Source organism: Ovis canadensis, chromosome 1 (genome assembly GCF_042477335.2).
Source record: "Ovis canadensis isolate MfBH-ARS-UI-01 breed Bighorn chromosome 1, ARS-UI_OviCan_v2, whole genome shotgun sequence".
Lineage (NCBI taxonomy): Eukaryota > Metazoa > Chordata > Mammalia > Artiodactyla > Bovidae > Ovis > Ovis canadensis.
In genome coordinates, this window is record NC_091245.1 from 23,999,578 (window position 1) to 24,015,198 (window position 15,621).

Consider the following 15,621-nt stretch of genomic DNA (forward strand, 5'->3'; position numbering starts at 1 on the left):
AGTTCATCATTATATAAGACAGGCAGTTTCCCTGGGAATAAAAATAATGACGTGGAGAAATTTTAAGTTTGCTTTGTCCACCGTTAAGAGGTTTACAAAAGATGTAGTGTACAGAAAGCAATGAAAATAAAAATTATTCATCCAAAGACCAGGAAACACTTTTTCTCTCTGAAAATCTCAGTTCTCTCTTGCCCTCCCACTGCCACTCCAAGATCACAATTTTTTACAGTTAGGTTTTCTCTTTGATAAAAAATTTTAATAACTTTTTATGTTGCACACCACATGTGACCTTTAGTGTCACTGTGCGCCTCTCAAGGCAGAGTCCGGAAGTGGGGACATTACTCGCCTAGGAAGTGGGGATGTGGTTTGAGGTGAGCGCTGCTTCTGCTTCCCCAAGGGACCCTGGGCAAGTACCAGCCTCAGTTTTTTTCTCTGTGACAAGGGCATGAAAAGGCCTCTTGGCTGACTCCTTAGGCCGCCCTGAAGATCTACTGAGACACTGCCTTGGGAACACACTCTAGGTACTAGGAGGGACCTGTCAACATAAGTAACGTAGCACATTTATCTAAATATCAGAAAGGAATGAAGCTTTACATGTAAATCTATTATCTAGGTAACACAAACCCTCCTTCCTAAGTATAAAATTGTACTGGATTTAAACTTTGGGGATGGCACTTATATTTCTAGACCAGTCTATTCCCTTTTCGAAGCCAAGAATACTGACGCAGGGTTAGTAACGACTGTCTTGAAGAAAGGTGGGGCTATGAATCTGTGTTATCCCGATTTGCTCAACACTGACTGTCCTCTGCTTTCCATAGCGTTTCTGTGTTTTCCTCTCAGGTAAGCAGTCATTTCTCTCTGCTAGCAAAGTTGTGGCCTTTCAGATTTCCCCTGATTCCAGCTTCTAGGCCACATTACATGAAATAGAGAAAGTGAGAATGAAAGTCCCTTAGTTGTGTCTGACTCTATGCGACGCCATGGACTGTACAGCCCATGGGATTTTCCAGGCCAGAATATTGCAGTGGGTAGCTGTTCCCTTCTCTAGGGGATCTTCCCAACCCAGGGATCGAACCCAGGTCTCCCACGTTGCAGATGGATTCCTTACCAGCTGAGCCACCAGGGAAGCCCAATTCCATGAGAAAATCTAAAAACCTAAGTTTGGTAGGTTCAGTTGCAGTGTAAGAACCTATCAAGTTTTTCTATGAGCAAACCAAAGTAGCTTTATACATCTTTTACATTAATCTTCCTAAGGTCATGTGCCTCTCTACTCAAAAACTCAGTGTTTCTCATTCCTACCAAAACAAACCCAGACACCCCCGGCTGGTAGAGGTTTCCAGGCCTTCAGTCACCTGTCCTGACTACACATGCAGTCTCTCTTCTTAGTACACGTGGTGTTGACTGCTGCCCTCTGCCACCTCTTGTGCCTTAAAAGCCAGCCCACCCTTTGAAGCCCACCTTCTTCCTGGAGTCTCCCTCCTCTGAACTCTCCTCTCATCCACATCTTTCCCATGGCCCTGACCACGTTCTGACTTAAAGTAACGCAAATTTTCCTCGAATCATGTCTAACTCACTTCATTATCCTAAAACCCCCTTGGAGCTGAATGAATGCATACATGGGTGGTGGCAAATGCGTTTCTCTGAGGCCCCTCTTCCAACTGCTGCCCACTGTGTTCCAGAGAGCTAAGGCTGCTGTGTTCCAAAGCTCCTGTCAGATTCACTCTGAGCAGGGAGGGCCTCTCTCTTGGGGGACGTGCTGAGCCTCGTCTCTGTCCTTCCCTTGCCTCAGGGTCTGCCTCTCCCCAGTGCCCTCCGGGGCTGCCATGCCACCCCGTGGGGGTTGGCAGGTGGCTGGTGGTGGAGGGGGTGCACTCACCACTGCCCAGCCTCAGGAGCAGCACGTCCTGCAGCCTGCGGTTGAGGTCGCGGAGCTCCTTCATCTCAGCCACAAGCGCCCCGTACTCCTTGAGCTTCTTGGCCTGCTGCACCAGCTGCCTCCGAGTCCGCTCCAGCTCCTGCTGGAGGTGGCGCATCTCCTCCTGCTGCTGCTGGTAGTTGCGCAGCAGCTCCTCGTACAGAGCCCGGGGCACGCCGGCGTCTTCCAGACTGTCCATGTCCCCCACGCCCGGCGAGGCCTCCACGAACACCTCCTCCGGGCACGTGCCGGGGCCCAGGCTCAGGCCGTTCTGCTTCTCTAGCCGGGCCACCACTGCCTCGATGCTCTTGTGCGCCACTTCGCTCGGCTTCCGCCCCTCGGGTCTCTGTGTAGGACAACGAGAGTCAGTTCAGGCAAGGGCAGCTGGGGCTGTCTTGGACTGCGGCTCAATATGTCCCCAGACAATCCTAGAATCACAGAACCACAGAACATCAGTGCTTGGAGAAACTCTGTGCACACACTTAAGACAAAGCTTTATTTGACACATGGGGAAACAAGAGGTCCAGAGTGGGGAAGTGTCTTGCCCAAAGTCACAGGCTCAGTGAGCAACAGAGGCAGGACTCCGGTTTCCCAGGCCAGCGCTTTCCCATCCCCATCACTCTGCCTCTTGGATGTATCTCATACCATGACTGCCCTCCCCAACTCCCCAGTTCCTACCCACCCACAGGGCTCAGGCAGTGATCTGCTCACAGTGGGTATTCAATGAGTATTTGTGGAGAATCCATGAGAAATCAGGCCAGGCCTAGGCATCCCGGGTGAGTCACCAGTCAAATCTTTACACCAACAAAACATAAAGGCCTCTTCTCCCCACCTCACCCCCTATCCCAAGAAAGGGCATTCCACCAAATAAAGTTTTCCTGAAGAATGCTCCAGTTGGGAAGGATGCTAAGGACTCTAATCTGGAGCAGGAACTGTGTCGTATTTTCTGTTTCTCCACTGCCTACTCAGAACTGGCACCCGGCAGGGGTTTGATAAATGTTTACTTAACTGAAAAGTTCAAAGAATACTAGTACTGGAAGGTTCTTTCTGTTTACCTCCGTCATTTTACAGGTGAGGAAATCGAGGCTTAGAGAGGAGAAGGACTATCCTCAGCGTCACATGCTGAGCTACAGAGTCAGACCTGAGACTTAAAGCCCAACTTAGAGCACAAGGCTCCTTCCCCAACCCCTGCCAGTCTCTCCTCTGGCCAAGCTAAAGCTCAGCATAAAGTGGATAGAAAGAGGACAGTTTAGTGAGAGGAGAACTACCCAGAGGCTGGGGGCTTCAGCTGCCTGAGGAAATTCCAGCTCAAGTGGACAAAGCTTCCAAGACGGGGAGTGGAAGCTATGGGACCAACTGAATTCTTCACCCAGGGCAGGAGGGCTAGGGACTCTCCTGACTGGGGGCACTTGTGGGAAGTACAGACAACCAAAGACACAAGATTCCAGACAACTAAACTATGTCAGGTTGAGCCTGCCTTAACCTCTCAATAAGCTCCTGAAAGTTTGGGAAAAAAACAACAAAAAAGAAGCATGACTCTGGGATTAGGTTACATGACAAAATCCTATCCTGTCATCTTATCAGCTGGGATAAAGCTACTAGTCTAGGTGAATCTATTCATTAACACTGTAATGATCACTTTAGATACCCAACTGCAGTACTACGCTGGGACACCCCCAAGGGCAGTGACCACGTCTGTCTGACCTCGACGACCCCAGGAGCCAGCACAGGGCCAGGGCCACAGTGGGGTGCAATGAGCACATGAACTCAACTCAGCTGGATCTTCTGGACTACGCTTCAGGAATGTCCTTGCCCTGAGTCCAAAATCAGACTGTGGTCAAAGCGGAAAGTATCCCTCTTCTGCCTCCCTTCCTCTGGGGCACCCATTGCGCAGAATAAACATCTGGCTTATTGGACAAGCTATTTAGCAGGCTTCCAAGTAAAGGCTGGAGGAGACCCACTAGGGCTCACACCAAAGGAAATGCAACTCATGCACAAGTTTTTCTTCTAACCCAGGATCACATTAACCCTTTTGTGTGAACCTGGCACACCCGCCTCTGCTCATGAGTCCACTCCTGGCTGTCAGGGGGCAACCTGACAGTGGCTGGCTCTGACCTGCTGCCCAAGAACAGCCACCTCAGGTTCCTGGAGCCCAGCAGTGACCTTTCTGGAGCTGGAGGCCGGAGGAAATGCCCCTTCCAAGCCCTCAGTGGTGATGACACTGCACAGATGGTCCAAACAGGACAGTGCTCCCTGGAAAGTCAGCCGGCACAGCCAACTCCTACCAGCTGGCCCGAGTCTCTCACCACGTGAACAGATCATGGCCTGTGACACCAGGGGACATTTACATGGGCAGAGGAGGCCAGACTGGAATTCTTCAGCTATCACAGATCTGAAAAATGCTCCCCCATACTTTCAAAAAGAGGAAAGATTTTGTTACCTTGATGTGTCTAAGCTGTAAATCTTCTTCCCCATAATCTTTAACTTCCCCATCTTCTTCTACGAGATTGAGAGAAAGTTTGGGGATTTTTATTTTCTTCTGCATCACACTGTTTTCAAGGTCAGATTTGTCTTCTAAAATGCATATCAAAAAAATAAGGTTCATTATGGGTCAAAATGCTCAAAATGCCCACAACCTCAAATGCTAGAGAATGACTGAGGCCAGACCAGTTAAAGAGGAAAAGCCAACCAATCCAAGACATGTTCCCTCCTTCGAGCAGGTCTCTTGAGAGCAACAGTGCAGATTAAGCTTGAGGATCAAAGTGAAAGTGAAGTCACTCAGACTCTTTGTGAACCCACGGACTGTAGCCCACTAGGCTTCTTCGTCCATGGGATTTTCCAAGCAAGAATACTGGAGTAGGTTGCCATTTCCTTCTCCAGAGGATCTTCCAGACCCAGGGATTGAACCCAGGTCTCCCGCACTATAGGCAGACGCTTTGCTGTCTGAGCCACCAGAAAGTCCTGAGGATCAAGGCTATATGCTAAAAGCACTACCATGCAAAGCACTGAAATAGCACCCAATGAATGTGCTGCGGGGTTTTCCTAAGTATATCTTAAAGGGTGGCCTTTCATGGAGTTCTAGAATCTTGGAACTGGAATGGCCCTTAGATTGTTCTGTTTTTAACTTAACTAGCATACAAATTCCTCAACAATCGAGATCTTTTTAAGCCAAAGGACTTCCCAGGAAAACCTATTGGGTTTCAGCCAGCTCAGGTACTAAAGAGCATGAAGGGATGATGGCTCTTATGAAGATAAAGCCTGGACTGGAGCTGAGGTGGAGCCTCCCCACAGCCCAGACACAGGACAGACTGAGTTAAGATGGTTACAGGAAGAGGAACAAGGAACATTCACTGCCTTTTTACTGATATCAAATCAGGATACGACAGAGTTTGAGGGGCCTCTGTGACTACGTGGTCCAACTCTCCCATTTTACATGTGAGGATGCAAGGAGTGTGATGAGTGTAAGGAAGAGTCAGGAAGTGGAAAACAGGCCTCTGGCATCTCATCCAGTGCTTACTGATGTGCACTACAAACTACAAAGGGCTACACAAAGGGATGCTACTTCTCTCTTTCTTATTCTTTCAACTCAACTTCAGATAATCTGAAAGAGAATTCTCAGAATTTACAGGCACTTAACTATTTTAGTGATCTCAAGTGTCTCCTCTGGGGGTGAGAGCAACACCTCACACCCACAGAGCACAGCAGACACCAGGCGCGCAAAGAGCAGGGTGTGAAAACTGGCATGGTCAACACGCTCAGAACTGTCTTACTTCCCCAAGCAAAAGGTGGATAAAGATACTACCATTAAAAAAAAAAAAAAAAAAAGGAAGAAAGAATGACTTCAGAAAGGTACAGAGTGGAAGGGAAATGCTGAGCAAAAGAAGATGGTCTTTGTTAACAATCTCCTGATCGGAGATGAAAATGGCCTTTCCCACTAGTGAAAGAGCAATCCTCGGGCTCTAGTTCTTGTTCTCTTTGTACCTACATTTTATAGGTGGGTTAGGAATGAACAGCAGCAGGGACTGTGGTCTTTCTGAAAGAACAGCAGCTCCCCTCCTATTAAACCACTGTTCTTTCTTTCTAAATTAAAAAGCTGTTAAAAGTAAAACCCAACGAAAGTGCTTCAGGTGAAGTTATCCTGAAATGGGACGGGTGGGTGTTTTCGCAAGTGAAGAAACAGAGAGAGAAACTGAGAGAGATATAGGGGATGAGAGGGTGGTGTCAGGACTTCTGAATGTGTTGAGGCAAAGCTCCTGGGTTAGTCTTCAGTTTGACAAGTTCAAGGGCAAAAATTTGAGATGTAGCTACCAAACTAGAAATGACAAGCTATGCTCAGCCTCTCTGAGCTGAAACTCTGAAGCTCAGAATCATGTTGGTATGGAGAGAAGCAATCCTTCAGACTCACAAAACTGGGCAATATTTGAACTGAGAGCAATCCTCAGATCATTTCACTCAACCCTGTCAAGATGGAGATGAGGTTCCAAATGGTAAATCCATGCATTGTCCACTAAACCAGCAGGCCCAGGGATACAGGAGGAGTAGGACAGGCAGGGTTCCCATTCTGGAGAGTTCATACTTGTGCAAGGTCACAGAAATTAGGGTCATAACTTGAACAGCGTGAGGGCTCAGACCATGTGACCAGAGTTCAGCACTTTTCCTCCTATACCTCAGATTAATGTTCACTGGGAATTTACACTCGCAGGATCTAGCTGGGGCCTTGAGCCACAATGACCATCGTTAGGGACACTAGATAAGAACCCACAAAAAAGAAAGACCCTCTGATAAGACTGAGAAAAGATCTCAAATACTGAGTTTGAATAGTGGGACAGTAGCTGCTACAGGACCTCAGGGGCAAGGAAGATTACTTTGGTCAGGACAACCATAGCAGGCTTTGGAGAAGAAGTACCCTTTGAGCTAAACTCCTTACTTACAAGGTGGTCTTGGGTAACTTACTTTACTTCTCTGATCCTGTTTCCTCATCTGTGACCTGAAGTAAATAATTCCTGCTCACATTGCCAGGATGCCCTGAAGATGATCAATTCTGTGTGTTAAGAACCTGAGTGAAGTAAATGGCACTCGGACCATCAGCAGTCATAAAAGGACAGTCATTTAGGGATGGCAAGAAGAGGGAAAAGGATAGAAATTAAAATATATATATAAAGACTGCAAAAGCATTTAGACTGGAATGGTTACAGAAGATGGCTCAGTTATAGGCAGGAAGAGAGGTAAGAAAGGAAGTTAGGGTGGCTGAGCTTGGAGAATAAATGGCCTTGAATGCCAAGGTAAGAACTAAGGTTCAGCTTGCAGGTGTGGGAAAGTCAGACAACCTGGATTCCAAGTCCAGCTCTGCTAGGTCACAGCTGTGTCAGTGAGTATCACTGATCTCTTTCTGTAGAAATGGAGATAGAATACTGGCTTCAGGCGGGATCGAATTAGCCGAGCACATGTGCCTTGAAGGCCACAGAGCCCTGTCCTTACGGCACGTGGCAAAGTCCTGCAGAGCCCGCTGCTGGCCCAAGGCTGCTGCAGGCTTGCGCCAGGAGGCGGAGGCCTGCCCAGCCACCTGGCTTGAGAGAGGCGACACTTGGCAGAGCTCCGCTCCTCATACGATGACAGAAGTCCCCCTCCCATCAGCTATACCCAAAGCTCCATGCTCGTCCATCTAACTGGGACGCCCTCTCCTTTCCTCTCTGTCTGAAACACTCCATCCAGCCTCCACTCAGCTGCTTTTTCCTTCTTCAAGGCTCCACTACACCTTGCACATACCTTCTCTAGCCTATTTTCTTACTATGTTGCAATCACCTGCTTTGAGGTCTACCTCTCCCACTGGAGTGTGAATAACTACAGTGCAGGTCCCATATCATAAGCCTGGTCACATAATATAGGGACTCATCAAAAATTATTTAATGAAAGAATAACACAAAGAAGCTATGCCAGTAAGCATTTGAAAAGATGCTCAAAATCCTCAGTCATTAAGGAAACACACATCAAAAAGAATACAATCAGATATACTTCATATTCACTAGGATGGCTACAATCAAAAAAAGAAAAAAGAAAAGAACAGAGGATAAGCATAACAAATGTTGAGAAAATATGGACAAATTGGAACCCTGACACATTCCTGATAGGAATGTAAAATGGGGCGGTATGGAAAACAGCATGGCAGTTTCTCACAAGGTTAAAAGGAGTAACTGCAGCATCCAGCAAGTCCACTCTTAGGAATATACTCAAGAGAAATGAAAACATGTCCACCAAAAACTTGTGCACAAATGTTCACAGCAACATTATTTGTAATAGTCAAAGGGGGGAAACAACCCATTGTCCATCAACTGATGAAGGGAAAAAATGTGATATATTCATGCAATGGGGTATCACTCAACTGTAAGAAGAATGTATTGATACTTGCTATAACATGAATGAATCTTGAAAACATTACGCTAAGTGAAAGAAGCCAGACACAATGGCCACATAATGTATGATTCCATTGATATGAAATGTCCAGGTAGGTATATCTGTAGAGATGGAAAGTGGATTAATGTTTTCCAGGAATGGAGGGGGAAGGGGCAATGAGAAGTGACCACTTAACGGGTAACGGGGATTTCTTTTTGAGTGATGAAAATGTTCCAGAATTAGATAGTGAAGATAACTGCAGAACACTAAGCTGTATACATTTTTAAATGGTTAAAATGGTGAATTTTATGTTATACTTCAATTAAAAGATAGGCTACCACTTTTAGAATGTATATTACCTACCAGATACCACTATAAGGCTCTTTTCACATACTACTATACTTCCCAACAACCCAGCAATTAAGTACTAGCTGCAATTTTCCCATGAGAGAAGAGCTGAGACTCAGAGAGGGCCTAAAGCCATGCAGACAGGAAGGCGCAGAGCCAGGGTTAATCTCGATCTCTTCGCCTCCCAAGCCCATGCTCTCTTCTCTCTAAATACATGCCTGAAATACAGTAGAGCCATATTCATAAATGCTGAATGAATGAATGATGACTCTGGATAAAGCCATCTAAATCCCTCAGCCTGAAGTTCGAACCAGAAGGCCACTTTAACAGTTGCTCTCCTGACAAGAACCCTGTGGCCTCAGAAAATCCCCAGACAGAAGTCACCATTACCAAGCACAACAGAATGAGGCTGGCCAGACCCCAGGGCTTGAATGGGTTCTTTGAAAAGGTGGGATGAGCAGTACAGGAAGGTCTGAGTGACAGGAGTGAGTTCCAGAAGGGAGCAGAAGCAGACGGTTTCCCCAGTCACCTGTCCTCTGACCTGGTCCTGGCTGCCCTGATGTTTGGCCATGGGGATCATGAGGCAGCTCTGAGAGCTACCTACCTCCTGGCTCCATGCTAATGCTTATCAGTCTTCTCCCTGGATGAGGGCTTCCTGGATGTGCTCCCTGGATGAGGGCTCAAGAAGATCTAAGGCCCCCACTTGTCCTTTTCTGGGGTCAGTGGACATTCATTGACCCTTGTTCTGGGTTGAGTATTCTGCTAAGTGGTCTGTGTCTTTCAGATCCTTACAACCCAGGAAGTACCAAGAATTTCAACCAGAATACAAGGCTTGACTTTCAGAGAGATGCTGGCTCATGTGGGACAAACCTCACATCTCCAGGTCTCCTTAATCCTCACCCTGAGCTAAAGGTGATGCCTCCCATCCATTCTAGCCCACAGATTATGGAACACTCAGTGTCACTGTAAGAAGTGGGTGAACTGGTTGGGAGAGGGAGGCCCAGGACTGAATAAAGGCTGCCTAGTCTTTCGAATTAGGTGGTCCTGGTTTGGAACTCTGGTTATGCTACCTGCTGACTATGGGAATTCGGGCAAGCTACTTCATCTGTCTGAGCCTCACTTTCATTATTTCTAAGGTCGGGATGATAAACTGTTTTCCAAAAGGTGATGCTTATAAAACACCAAGCACTGTGCCTTTCTTGTCCAAGATGTTCAATGAATAGCAGCGATGAGGCTGTTCTGTGGGTTATGTGCTTGGCTTTTATCCTTTGGCACAGAGAACCACTGCAGGCATCCAACACAGATTGGGACATGATGAAGGAGATGTTTCGGGAAGATTAATGTGGCAGTGGTGAGCAAGATGGATGAGGTGTGAGGAGGAGACTGAACATAGGGTGACAAGAAGCTATAACTCTTGACTGGTCACATTAATGAAGGTGAACGATGGTGTGGATCATCTGAGACAGCAGGTGACTTCATGTGGCATTTTAACATGGCTTTGGAGTCTGTGTCTGGCTTTGCATTCCAGGAAACAACAGAAGAAATTAGCAATGGACTCAAAGGGATGAAGAAAACTCTCTACAGTCAACCCACCTTTGCAACTACTTCAAACTTAAGACCCAATAATCAGTTTTAGTGCAAACAGAAATAAACATATAGCCTCTGAAGAGACTATCTTCTTTGACTCTGACTTCCTGATTGTTTCATTTCCAGGGCAAGAAAACCACCGAGGATTTGGGCATCAACGATCTCATCCTCCTTTCTAGCTTCTGTGGTGTTAGCTAACCACATTCATCTATTCAACAAATATTGAGTAAGCATCTACTATGCACCAGGCTCCATGCCAAATTCTTTACTAACTTCAATATATTTAATCCCCATGATGATTCTTTCGAAACAGAAAATGAGGCTCAAAGTGAGGTGGTTTGCCTAAGACATAAACTAGAATTTCCAGTCACATCTGCATGACACTTGGACCATTTCTATTACCTAATTATCCTATAGGAACAGGGGAAATATTACCAAGTTTTGTAACTTCCTCAACTGAACTAAAAGGCACATATAAAATGACAAGTTTATCAATATAATCTCCCAAGGGCCAGCCTTTTTCCTAAGCCCATGCCTGCATCCAGGAAAATGCTGTGATAAATTCCCAAACTCAACTTAGCACGAGTGTGACTCAACACCAACCTCCTGAACTGCAAGCTTATCAAGACCACCAAGCCCTAAACAATCCCCCCAAAGAGCCCCTATTCAAAGCCACAAAATGTGGTAGAAGCCGCTCTTCAGAAATACACAAGAACTTGGTGCCTGTCATTCATCTAAGAGGGAGAAACATCCCATGAAACTTAACACTATTGAAAAAAAAAAATGGAGGCATGGTAATGAGCAAATAGTGTTTTAGAGAACAGGCTGGTAGACAGGAAATCCCATGCAAGTCTGTCTTCAAAAGTGAAGAGACCCCTGGAGAATTAAAGTACAATTACAATGGGAAAGGCACTGTCTTAATTCCCATTTTGCATAAAATCATGCTGGATAATTAAAAGACTCAAACGTCAGAGTTTAATATGGTGTGGGCTTGTTGGTTATGATGAAATTCTGAAAGGCTAAACATAACCCATTTCACACAGGCTTTGTCTTGTTTTAAAAAAAAGTATCTACATGCCAGCTTCAAGTTCTTCAACCGTCTAAAAACCCTGTAATGCCTATGTTTGCTTCAGAAACAGACATGCCACAAAAAAAGCACGTGTATCTCTCATTCTCTGGCCTCTGTTTCTATATCATCCAAGGCAGACAAAATTCCCAACTTTTTACGACTGTATCTAATCAAGACAACAAGAAGATGAGTGCCCTGCTGTGGTAAAGCAGAAAGAAATCAAGAGACAAGGGTTTGAGGCACGGCTTTGTAACTCACTCTCCGGGTGACCGGTCACTTCCTTTCAGCTCTCTCTTCTGTAAAACAACAGGGACTGGACTAGAAAACTCAAGAGAACCTTCCAGCTGTGTGACCACTGGACAGCCACAGGGAGTTCCACTTCTCTTTCTCTTCCGTGCAGTGCTGGATAAGAGCAGATGATCCCATCCCTCCAGGTGGGCTTGTCTGAAGAAGTGTCCTGATGAGCCCATCCAAAAAGGGAGAGAAGAACTGACAACCTGGTTTTGGTAGGTCTCCAGGCTCTCACGATCACAGCCTGCCAGGCCTGGGTACAGGGTTAGGGCACAGACAAAACTAGGAACCTTCAACCTGCTGACTCATTTGTCTAGCTACCCTCATGTGCTTTACCAGGCTGTTGCCAGGGTAATAAGTGGCCCCACCACAGGGTCACAGGCGGGAAAATCATGGGGTGAGATGGGAAGCCTTTCATGCTAAAGTCAAGCCCCAGGAGGATTTACAACACACACAAGTTACATTTTAACCCTGTCTGCTCCTTGGTCCTCTAAATCGTTGCTTTCTACCATAAAGGGTAGTACCCACACTAAGCAAGCTGTTCTTTCAACAGTGCTGAGCCATCACAGTCCTTATCAATTACCTACATTTAATGAGTGCCTACTATGTGCCAGATAACTTCCATGTTACTTTGCTAATAACACAATGATATAATGGGTAAGTAGCTCACGACTCTCTCTATGTTTGGGCACCCAAAACTCAGAGAAGTGACGTAATCTCCCTAAGGTCACACAGCTTGTAAGCAGAGTCACAGTTGGAACCCAGACCGCCTGATTTCAAAGCCTATCTTCTTTCAGCTTTCTAATACTTCCTACTTGATACTTAAGGAAGTGACCTGGGAGAGGAGTACCTCTAACCAATTCTCCTATCATAGGGCAGGAGTTCATTCCGCAATGTCCACCTTCCCCGACAGGGAGCTCATCACCATGTTGGAAGCAGTGTTCACCTGCTCTTATTATAGTCCTCCCACCAACTCCTATGAATTCCAGGACCTAATTTTGCTTCTGGGACTCCAAAGAACAGGTATGATCCTTCCTCTGCTGCTGCTGCTGCTAAGTCGCTTCAGTCGTGTCCGACTCTGTGCGACCCCACAGACGGCAGCCCACCAGGCTCCCCCATCCCTGGGATTCTCCAGGCAAGAACACTGGAGTGGGTTGCCATTTCCTTCTCCAATGCATGAAAGTGAAAAGTGAAAGGGAAGTCGCTCAGTCGTGTCCGACTTTTCGCGACCCCAGGGACTGCAGCCTACCAGGCTCCCCCATCCATGGGATTCTCCAGGCAAGAGTACTGGAGTGGGGTGCCATCGCTTTCTCTACTGGGGCAAAACTCAGACATCCAAAACTACCAAAATATCACCCCAAGCAGATTCTGTCTTCTCCTGCTTATATATTATTTAGCTGTCCTATCCTACATCTCACCAGTGAGCTCAGAGGAAGAAGTGGTTGCTATGTAGTTATAAGAAACAAAAATAGGTTTAGATCTAGGATACAAAGACTTCACTCCTCATTTGATTTCTAGAACACCCATCTCTCCTGTTTATCTTTTGATTTTTAGTCCATCCTTGGCTGCTTCTTCCCAGTCATCTTTTGGGGTTCTTCTTCTTTAGCTGTGCCCCCTAAAAGCTGGTGTTCTAGAGAGTTCTGCACCATTCACTTCCTCTGACCGCCCCCTCCCTCTGTGACCCCACCACACCCATGGCTAATGATTTCCACATTGGGATCTTCAGCCCCACTTCAGAGCACTCTCCTAAACCTTGGACCACATGCCTAGTCCCTCTCCTAGAGTATCTGCCCAGATGTCCAACAGGCCCCCAAGATTCATCCTGTTTCAAACTAGACTCATCATCTCCTCTTCTAACCAACTACTCTTCTAGTGGGATCAGAGCCCAGATCACCACATCATCATCACACACGTCACCACAACCAGGCAGATCCCAGATCCTACGGAATCTCCTTCCTTAGTCCATCTCAGATCCATCACAACCACTGCCACCTCAGTGTGGGTATCATACTCTCTGACTGCGCTGATCACAGTTCTCCATAAGCTTCGTGTATATGGGAAGACCTTAGCCCACTGCCTGGCACCTACAGCAGCCAGTAAATGTTTGAGTAGCTTTCTCCTCCTGGGGTAAAACAAGAAGCCCTGTCTCACAAGGATGTAGACAGGAGTATGTATATGGTAATTCCCAGCACTGAACCTGGAGCCTGGTGCGTACTAAATGGTCTTTGAAGGCAAGAAACAAAGTTTGTTCCTCCTCCTGCGTTTCCCTCCAGTGTAAGGCTGACCACCTAGTGTAACTCAAGAGCTGGGGAACTAACAGGAACCAGAGAAAAGTTCTTCAGGGCATGGATGCTTTACTGGTAAGCATTCTAAAATGAAGGGAACACATATCTTCTCTCTTGAAAGAGCTTATAAGACAAAGCAGGTAGGCACAGTGGAAAGAGAATAAATCCTGGGAGCCAAAGATCTAAATTTGAACTCTACTTTTCTGGTGTGTTTTTAAAAACAAAAACCAGTGTGCTCTTGAATAACAAAAACAACCAAAAAGAAACATTCAAAAGAGCAAGACCTCAGCTTGCATGGGGCAATTTTTTCCTTTCATCCAGTGAACCAGAATTCTGAAGTACTCTGTAGCACTTACTATTTAGTTGCAACAAATATGTGGTTCTTAAACAGATCACATCAGAAGGAACTTTCAATGGTTAACATTTCAGTAGAATCAGCAACAGATGACAACAGGCAAGTTCCAATCTTCGCTCCAATGTACATCAGTAGAACACGTCAAAACTTAAATTAAAAGTTTTCACTTGCTTTAAAAAAAAAAAAAATCCTTTTGTTGGCAGTCTCCCACTGATGACATGCAACAATCTTTGCATATGAAATCGCCTAGTCCCCTGCTTCGCTGCTAACTTTGTAGAAGTTCCAAAGCATTTCTGGAGCAAGAGATCTATTTGGACCGACAATGCCAAGCTGGGACCTGAGCCCTGAATGAGCTAAAATTACCAAAGCAAGAAGAACGTGGCTTTGGAAGCTACTTCCCCCAAGTGTGGGGTTTCTTCTAGTCAAGGGAGAGATACAGAATATTGACTTTTTCCAGATGAACAAAGTTGAATGAAACCTCCAGAACTCACTGCAGGTTTCTGCTCTGAAACAAATCGCTGCTACAGAGTCCCTGTTCTCCCTGCTTCTTCTCCCCGAGCATAGCATATGCACCTGACTTCCCAAAGTTGGTGAGTTCAACTTGGGCTGACTGGAGTGGACCACGTGCTGGGCACTGCAGGTGCATAGGAAAGGAAGGCAGGTCCCTGTCCTGGAGGAGTTCACCGTTTGGTAAGAAGACAGACACAGTCACGACTGACCAAAATAGGACACAGAATGCTCAGATAAGCGAGGAACAGCCAAGTCAAAGGAGAGCGCCAAGGAAGGAGGGTCTCCCATGGGGACAGAGCGTGGAACAGGGTGCTGCCGATGCATTTATCCATTCCTCTGTGACAGCCCTCAGCTCACAGGACTGCAAGCACCCATGTGTCTGCCCTTCCCACTGAAAGTGAGTTCCATGGGCAGAGGCCCATCTGACACAAAGATTAACCCATCCTGGATGGCTTGAGGAGTGCCCGAGGGTGTGTTCTTAAGATGGTATGAAATACCACCTGCAGCCTAGGGGAAGCTGCAGAAATGAGGTGGCACTGGGGCCGCTCTGAGTGCACAGGCTGAGAAGCTGAAGTTCATTCAGTAGGCAATGGGGGGCTACAGAAAGTTCTACCAAGTAGTGACTTGACTATGACTGAGTCTTAGAAAATTATTCTGGCAGCAATTTGGAAAATAGATTGAGGCAGGGTGATCAATTAGAAGACAGCTATGCTGGTTTAGACGTAAAAGCTGGTGCAGGCCTGGATGGGGCAGTGGGGATAAAGTTAGAAAGCTGTGCAAGAGAAATTGCAAAGCCCCTCTAGAATAGGCCCTTTCTCTGACCTGCAGTGCCTGGCTTCTCTCTATTTAGGCCAAACATCAGGCCCCAAGACTA

General features: G+C 46.4%; 2 protein-coding genes across 2 annotated transcripts in view; both read right to left on the reverse strand.

The window, feature by feature from the left end:
• AGBL4 (AGBL carboxypeptidase 4) overlaps positions 1-15,621 on the reverse strand; it is a 1,455,026-nt gene that overhangs the window by 244,551 nt on the left and 1,194,854 nt on the right. The gene's annotated exons all lie outside the window — the stretch shown is intronic.
• Positions 1-15,621, reverse strand: part of BEND5 (BEN domain containing 5) — a 49,300-nt gene that overhangs the window by 29,396 nt on the left and 4,283 nt on the right. Inside the window, exons 2-3 of the mRNA XM_069591000.1 lie at positions 4,353-4,486; positions 1,874-2,258 (exon numbers count right to left, since the gene is read on the reverse strand). Of these exons, the coding sequence (XP_069447101.1) occupies positions 1,874-2,258; positions 4,353-4,486 (519 nt within the window). The remainder of the gene's footprint in view (positions 1-1,873; positions 2,259-4,352; positions 4,487-15,621) is intronic.